This window comes from Muscardinus avellanarius (genome assembly GCF_963383645.1).
Source record: "Muscardinus avellanarius genome assembly, chromosome: 9".
Lineage (NCBI taxonomy): Eukaryota > Metazoa > Chordata > Mammalia > Rodentia > Gliridae > Muscardinus > Muscardinus avellanarius.
The window spans coordinates 58731060-58739839 of NC_137795.1; the positions used below are offsets into that span (position 1 = coordinate 58731060).

The window sequence follows — 8780 nt, forward strand, 5'->3', positions numbered from 1 at the left end:
CATTTAGGCACTATACTAAATTGTACTGTTTAATTTTTCAAATTCACTTCCTTTTGTGTACAACTCCAACTTTTTTTTTTTCCAAAGGAAAATTAAATGCCGAGGAACTTTGATTTGATAAAAATGTGATTAAAAAAAACACCCAGTTATGGTGGGTAGTGTGGCTTATCATGAATAAAAGAACAAAGTCTAAAGTAGGCCTACTTGTGTAAGGCCTCAAAGTGGTTGCATATTACTCTTTAGAAAAGATTATTTCCTACCTCTTGAATTATGAATAGACAGGCAATCAAGTACCCTCGAGTCACTGGAGGGAAATGTATACTGTCACCTGCTTATTAGTATTGCCAAGATTCTTCCTAAAAAGAATTTTGTCAGGAAGCCCTAGGACATAGAAAATGTTTTGTTCCCATGTTCTTAAGGCTGCTCTCTTTGTTTTTGCATTATAATTCTTCTATGGCAAGAACAACAATATCACCTTAATTTTCTAAATTTGCACAGGTACAGTGGCATGTGCCTATAGTCCCAGATACTTGGGGCTAGAGGATTACTTAAGCCTAGGAATCCAAGGCCAGCCTGAGCAACTTAATAAGATCCCTATCTCCAAAGAAAAAAAGAATTTTTAAAAATTTGTTGTGATAATGTTTCCAAAAATTTCAGGACAGGTGGTGGTTTCAATATTTTTATTGTTATTTTGATAAGCTCTCACATCCATTATGCTATTATTTATTCCAAATACTTTCCCTCCTTACCTCTCCCCACCCCACCTCCCTTGTTGCTTAGATGGTGGTCTGTCGGAGAGTCAATGTTCTTTTTGTCTACCCATCTCCCTTCAGTCTTAATAAAAGGTCTTAAACAGTTACATGAGAACCAAAAAAACAACCCAACGCTTTTGGAGAATAAATCAGGATCTGGAGTTCCAAACAGTAATTCCAATTCCAGTGTACAGCACGTTCAGATCAGAGTCGCCCGCTTGGAAGATAATACAGCCATCTCTCCAAGCCCCATGGCAGCGTTGCAGATTCCAGTCCAGATCACCCATGTTTGTAAGTGTTGGGACTTCACGACTCTGCCACTGGACCTGTATGATCTGGTTTAATGGTTCTGATACCTTTCAGACTTATAGAATGTTGGTAGAAATAAATTAAAGAAAACCTAAAGCATTTTGTTTATCTCAGTTAATATTTGCCCAGAGTGAATGTGTAAATCATTCTAAAACATCATTCTAGATTTTATAGAGATTTAATATCAAATAGAAATTAACAATTAATAGAAAACTGCCTAAAATAGGAGTCAGTGGAGCAAAGAAATACAAGTTCACAAAGTAGTGTATCATTTATAGCAACTTCACCAGAAGATACAAATAAGAGATGGGTTTGTGATAGTATATAGAATAGATTTTTGGCAATGTAGAAAAAGATCTTCAGGGATAGAGTTCATTTCCTACAATGAAATTTTTATTCCTCAGGTCTCCTTAACCTCTCATAATTTTGTGCTTAATGAGATTATAAATATTTTTACTGAGTCATAAACCAGTTTCACCTTTCCTCTTTCTTTCATTCTTCGATTGCAGTTACAGAAAAGGAATGAACAAAATTCTCAAAACTACCTTTATACACTTTTTCATTTTGGAAGAAAGGCCTATATAATGCTATTTGCCTATGAAAAAGTTACTACCCACACATACACTAGTCACTGTGTGTCACTCTCAACTAGGGAATTTTTGGCATTTTGAGTGAGACATTATCCTTCACATTGTGGGATGCTCCGTGTCCCTTGAACTTACCCACAAAATGCCAATAGTGCTTTATAGTTATGATCAAACAGAAACACCCCACCACACGTTTCCAAATGCATCTTTATAACATTCTGGCCTACTATTATTAACACCCTGTACTTCTATATACAGTGACTGTCAGTTACTTTAGAGTGGACCAAGGATATAGGTCAGCAGTGGAGAGCTTTACTAGAATTCAGCACCACAAAACGAAGTTACAATAGAGGCACTTAAATGAATGTTTCTTGTTCTAATTTAAGTTAGGTTACTTTCTAGATTTTCTCCCAGTGTAATGAAGTATGAAGAACTTAACTTTCTTTAGCCCTGCTTGTTTTTGTTTTATAAGTTGGAGAAGTACAAAGTAACTGAAATGACTAGTCTAAATAAATTGTAAACTGCTATTGGCTAAAAACTGATTATGCATGGAGATCCTACAATTGACATTATCAGGAAGACAGCAAACATTTTACACATAATACATTAATAGTCATACCATCATTTTTTAGTAGTATTTAAAATTTGATTTCTTCCAACAAGATATGTGCGTATAATAAAAGCTTATAAATTATCCATTCTTAGCATTCTGAACAAAAACCTCAATTATTTTCTTTAAGTTAGGAACAATGATCCTCAAACTTTTACTTACATAATGGGCCGGATGCCATATGAATGAAAGTAACAAGAAATCACATTTGTTCTCAAGAGTCTTAATTCTGTAAACCAAGGGCAGACATTAATCACAAAGATATTATCTGATCTTTAAAGTGCTCTTCAATACCCACAGTGTGGTCTTCTGAAATAGTATCTTAACATTTATTTCTCATTTTTAAAAAGACTATTGGTCCTTGGAACGATTCAGTTAGGCCAGACAAGTAAAATCTCTAAACATTAGTTTGAATAAATGTAATTAAGCTATTTGCCCAGGTTTGCATTGCTAGAAAGCAGTATTGCTAGAATTAATAGTACCTTGTGTTATGACGAGCAGTCCATGCATTTATACTGCTTACCATAATGTCCAGAAAAATCAGTTTTTCCAAGTTCCTTTCTCTTTCCAGGTTAGCTTTGATGTGTTCATCCTGATTCCTGATATTAAGTATTTTATGATACATACCAAGTAAGGTTAAAGCTTTTGGGTAAAGGACCAGGTAGTATATGAGTGAGCACAGCTGTGTTCCAGTAAATATGGTAGTGGGCTAGACTTGGCTATAGCTTGAATCTGACCTATATTCAATACCAGATACAGCCATTAGATTTCTAATCTCATAAATTTAAAAAATTTACCTCAGGTTTACAGGCAAATTATTCAGTATGAAGTTGCCTTCATGACAATTGAGTACACTGGAGAACCTTTATAAAACAATTTTTTGTTGTCCTTGTTCTTGCTACAGCTTCAACAGACTCCCCTGCTGCTACTGTTGATTCAGAAACAATAACACTAAACAGTGGAACACTACAGACATTTGAGATTCTTCCAGTGAGTAATATTTCATATAATAGATACTGGCCTTTTTTATGCATAGGAAAGATAGTTGATATCATTTTTAGAAATGCTACTATGGAATGAAGTGAAATTTAAAACTGAAGCCCAGATGGATAGTAGACTAGATGTAAATCAGACTTTCACGTATACATTTCGCTTTAATTCTGCTTCTTCCTCACTTGTATATAAACCAGTTTCTTTTTAAATATGAATGACAATGCTAATGAGTAGAGCACATTGGGATTTTTTGGGGGGTGTGGTACTGGGGTTCCTGGAAACCCTTCTGCCTCCAGGCTATTTTTTAATATTTTTATTTGGAAACAGGGTCTCTTAAACCAGCGAGGCTGGCTTTGAATCTGCGTGATCCTCCTGTCTTCACCTTCCAAGTGCGGGGATTACAAGCATGCACCAGCATGTCCAGCAGCACATTGGGATTTTGTATCAAATGACAAGTTCCTATTGGTTCAGGAACAAGTTTATGGACAAAATTATGAGCCATTCCTCACCCCCGCTCTGCCCTGAGCTACATCCCCAGCCCTATTTTTTATTCCTGGTTTTTTTTTTTTTTTTTTTTTTTTTTTTTTTTTTTTGTTTTTTTTGGTGGTACTAGGAGTAGAACCCAGAGGCTTTCTACCTCCAGGCTATACTCTCAAACCTATTTTATATTTTTTATTTGGAAACAGGGTCTCACTAAGTTGCTGCGAGTCTCACTAAGTAGCTGAGACTGGCTTTGAACCTGTGCAATCCTCCTGTCTCAGCCTCCCAAGCGCAGAGATTAGAAGCATGCGTCACCATGCCCGGCTTATTCTTTATTTTAAAACAGGGTCTCACTAAGTAGCTGAAACTGGCCGTGAACCTGCAATCCTCCTGTCTCGGGCTCCCAAGTACTGAGATTACAAGCGTGCACCACCAAGCCCAGCTATGAGCTATTTAACAACATTCAATAAACACCACTGTACTAGCCACTAGGATACAAAATTTTAAAGTCCACATCCTTAGTGGATTAACCACTGGGAAAGTATTATAATTTCTTATAAGGTTAAACACAGAGTTACCTAACAGTCTACCAGTTATAATTCCAAGTATATCTAAGGCAAATGGAAATAACTATCTATATAAAACTCATACATAAATGTTTAATTTTGAGTTTTGGTCTTTTTTTGGGCTAGCAATATGTGGTCACAGCAAGCTACAGCTTCCAGTCAACCATATGAGCACAAGGTAAATAAACTACCAGGTTGTACTAAAAAGCAGTAGGTTAGGTGTACTGAATGCATTTTTTTACTTACTGAACCCCATCTAAGTCAAGGCACATCTGTATATGTGTCCCATTTGTTTGAAATTCCCTAAATAGGCAATTAATAAATGCAGAAATTATATTTAATAGTTGCCACTGGCTGAGTGGAAATGGAACGTGACTGTTCATGCCTGTGGTGTTTTCTTTTGGTAAATGAAGTCCCAGTCCTTATTCTACTTTCTAAAACAAGCCCCAGAATTAGTTATTTCAATAAGAAATATAAAATGTTTTAAATTATGTCAATTTTTTTTTACAGTGAAGAACATAAAGGGTATCAGCCAAATCCCAGGAGAAAGGCTAGCATGGCAAAGGTTCCCTTTCCATTCTTGGAACACTAGAACAGCTTAGCCAATCCAAGCCTTTCTCTTAATTTAGATCTTCAAAACAGGGATCTGTAATTCATATTTACACATATCCCACAAGTAATATATTTGGGGGTCTGTGTCCATTATTTTACTTATGTGACGAAATTAAAATATTTATACTTTTCTCCTTATTAGTGGGATGATAAACATAGCTTCAAAAAGATAAGGGTTGAGCTGGGTGTGGTGGTGCACATTCATAATCCCAGTATTTGGGAGGCTAAGACAAGAGGACTGCAGGTTCACAACCAGTCTCAACTACTTAGTGAGGCCTCCACAACTTAGTGAAACCCTGTTTCAAAAATAAGAAAAAATAAGGGTGAGAGTGTAACTTGGAGTTAGAATGTCCCTGGGTCCAATCTTCAGTACCGCAAAAGAAAAAAAAATTAAGACAAATATATTTGTGTGTTAAATAAAACACATATATACAGAGTATTTACAGGTATACTTTGACCACATATATTACATGTAACTTTTAGGAAAATGGTTAGCTTTCATTTCTATCAAAAGGAGAGATAAAATTGAGAACCTAGTGGGTGGGAGGCACTCTCATGGTCATTTCTAATCTTAACGCTTTCCATGAGACGTAACTAGGTATTATTACCCCATATTAGCAATAAGGAAACCTATATTCAGGGATTCAATACACAGAGTTGCTTTGGGCCAACCTTACAAGATGATGACGTGTGTGGGGGGGTACTGGGGTTCCTGGAAACCTTTCTACCTCCAGGCTACCCTCCAAGACCCACTTTTATTTTTTTATTTGGAAACAGGGTCTCTTAAGCCAGTGCGGCTGGCTTCAAACCTGCGCAATCCTCCTTTTTCCACCTCCCAAGCGCGGGGATTACATGCGTGCTCCACCACGCCCAGCTAAGATGATGACATTAGACTAAAAATGGCTATGTGATTTTAATCCCCAGCCCCGTTTTAAGTATACTTGGGATACACCTAACTCAGATTATTATATAGAAGCTTATGGTTTGAAAGGCTTATTCATAATTTTGTTACTTTAAAAATCTAAAAGATAAATGAATCAGTTAACCAGCTTTTCAGATAGCTGGCTTCTTTCAGCCGAACATTGCAGTTTAATACTTTGGTGCATTATCTTACTATTCCTAAAGTAAAGCTTGGTTTTGTGCTTTTTTTTAAAAACTGTGAGCCCCTTTATGTGCTACAGAGAAAGATTAAAGAGAAATGATTTGGTATACCAGGTTACCACAGTGTAGTGGCTCACGGGCTGTGTTTTGATGACCAAATAGCTAAGACTGGACCATGAAAATACCTGGGAGTGAAAGGCAGAATAAATGCTTATTCTTTGAACTTCCAAGCTAAGTAATGACTTGAGATAAAGTATTATACTCTTCATTTTATTACTTGTTAACACCTTCACAATTGGTATGTATATTTATTAAAGTCAGTCCAATTTTAATAGAGGTGGACTTACTAAGTAATTTGCTACACCTGTGTTGAAATGTCTCATTTTTCTTTTTTCCTTAGTCTTTCCATTTACAGCCCACTGGCACTCCAGGCACCTATCTACTTCAGACAAGTTCAAGCCAAGGCCTTCCCCTAACTCTGACTACTAGTCCAACAGTAACTCTGACAGCTGCTGCTCCTGCTTCTCCTGAACAGATCATTGTTCATGCTTTATCCGTACGTTACATTTTCTTACTTTTGAGTACCTGTTTAAGGACTAAGATTAGCTAGTACAAAATATAAGCACGAAAAGTATAAGGTAGTTGAATTATCTAAACAATTCTTCATACTACTGTTGTCCCAAGCTTGTATCACTTCACTAGGATAGTGTCCCCTGTATCTCCCTCTATGATTGACATAGACTAGGGAATTTGGGAGAGCAAAGGGCCCCAATGGGTAATGAACAGAGGTTCTAGAAAAAGAGAGATAAAAACAGTGCAGTTCTGGAGGTCAAAGTTATGAAGAGGGGACAGTGGGTATCACCAGTGTCATTTGCTGAATAATTTAAATCTAGTAAATATACCCTCATTGTCATTTTTTTTTAATGTTTTATAGCCAGAACATCTGTTGAATACAAATGAAAATGTCACAGTGCAGTGTCATACACCAAGAGTCATCATTCAAACTGTTGCTACAGAGGATATCACTTCTTCCATATCCCAAGCGGAACTGACAGTAGATAGTGATATTCAGTCATCTGATTTTCCTGAGCCTCCAGATGCATTAGAAGCAGACACTTTCCCAGATGAAATTCATCAGCCTAAAATGACTATAGAGCCATCATTTAATGATGCTCATGTATCCAAATTCAGTGACCAAAATAGCACAGAACTGATGAACAGTGTTATGGTCAGAACAGAAGAAGAAATCTCTGACACCGACCTTAAACAAGAAGAATCGCCTGTTGATTTAGGCAGTGCCTATGTCACTGAGGTAAGCTGCACCTAAGAGAACAGCCTCTAATGGGTTTGGCCTTCAGCCTCAAACCTGTAGTTTGGAAAGATCTTAGAAATACTTTTGGGGTGTATTAGATCATAGAATAAAGTACAAAGTCTGCCTCTGACCACAAGTATCAGTGAACCCACAGTGGCTGGGAGAAGTGGCAGAGATTTCTTGTGGCAGTCAGAGGAAATAATAAAACAGTGTTGTCTTAGCATAGTTCCTCACTACAGCTTTCCCCCTCTCCACTTGAAAGAGACTGATAAGTGTTTGTGGAACCTACTCCTGAATGTGCCTTAACAGATTTTTGTGGTTCAGGTTAGAAACCTCATCCCATGGTTTTGACAGTATTGTTTCCTCTACATTCATGTGACCTTAACTGAATTATTTAAGTTCCTTTCTCTTAGTATTTAATGTACTAAACTATGAGGCAATTGAGGTTAACTTGGCCATCTTTTTAATCTTGCAGTCTTAATGAAAAGTAACAAGGAATGTGAGTTGGATTTTTTTTTCTATTTTTCTTACTTAGGATTTAGAGTCTCCCACCATAGTAGAACAAGTTGATCAAACAATTGATGATGAAACAATACTTATCGTTCCTTCACCACACAGCTTTATCCAGGCATCTGATGTTATAGATACTGAATCTGTCTTGCCTTTGACAACACTAACAGGTATTGTACTATCATATGCCTGATAAATCTCAAGAGGAAAAAAGAATCGGACAAGCTGGGTCTGCTGGCACATGCCAGTAATCATAGTACTTAGGAGACTGAGATAGGAGGATTGTAAGTTCGAGGCTAGCCTTGGCAACTTAATGAAACCCTATTTCAAATTAAAAAATAAAATAAGGATATTTTATTTAAAACTTTGAGGTACAATACCTCTGGGTTCAACCTGTAGGGTGGGGAGGATTTAGTAGTCATTTAATTTAGTAAGTCTTTTCTTGATCCAGCAATAAAAACTTTTTAGTTAAGTCCTGTACTTAACTTTAAATTCTTGATGTGGGTTAGAAAGTAAACATACATACATTTCAGACTAACTTGAAACTTATTACAGATCCCATACTCCAGCATCATCAGGAAGAATCAAATATCATTGGATCATCTTTGGGCAGTCCTGTTTCTGAAGATTCAAAGGATGTTGAGGACTTGGTAAACTGTCATTAGGTAATTCTTAGAAACAGGTAATTCAAGCAAGGAAGCCACATTGTTAATTGCAGTATCTCCAAAGAAATAGGAGCAACCCCTAAGAGGCTTAATTTATCATTCCTCTGGCTTAAATAGCTACAGTGCTTAAGCCATGCACATTGTTGCTGCTATGACTTTTAACTCCTCTTAACTATATCTGAGGTCCAGTTTAATGACAGTGTGGTTGAGTAGAGTATGGGAGTTAAAACTGCACAGATCCTTGTTTACTGTTATTGTCAGGAGGGGATTTCATTCACTTCAG

The 8780-nt window shown here is 36.7% G+C and overlaps 1 protein-coding gene across 5 annotated transcripts in view; it reads left to right on the forward strand.

The window, feature by feature from the left end:
• DMTF1 (cyclin D binding myb like transcription factor 1) overlaps positions 1 to 8497 on the forward strand; it is a gene marked incomplete at both ends in the record, with an annotated part of 39815 nt that extends 31318 nt beyond the window's left edge. For 3 of the 5 annotated variants that reach the window (XM_080701419.1, XM_080701420.1, XM_080701421.1), the window contains 6 exons: positions 834 to 1043; positions 3163 to 3248; positions 6411 to 6566; positions 6945 to 7322; positions 7858 to 8002; positions 8388 to 8497. In XM_080701419.1, coding sequence (XP_080557545.1) covers positions 834 to 1043; positions 3163 to 3248; positions 6411 to 6566; positions 6945 to 7322; positions 7858 to 8002; positions 8388 to 8497 — 1085 coding nt within the window. The remainder of the gene's footprint in view (positions 1 to 833; positions 1044 to 3162; positions 3249 to 6410; positions 6567 to 6944; positions 7323 to 7857; positions 8003 to 8387) is intronic. The other 2 variants (XM_080701422.1, XM_080701423.1) reach the window with 1 other exon arrangement.
• Positions 8498 to 8780: the final 283 nt, after the last annotated feature.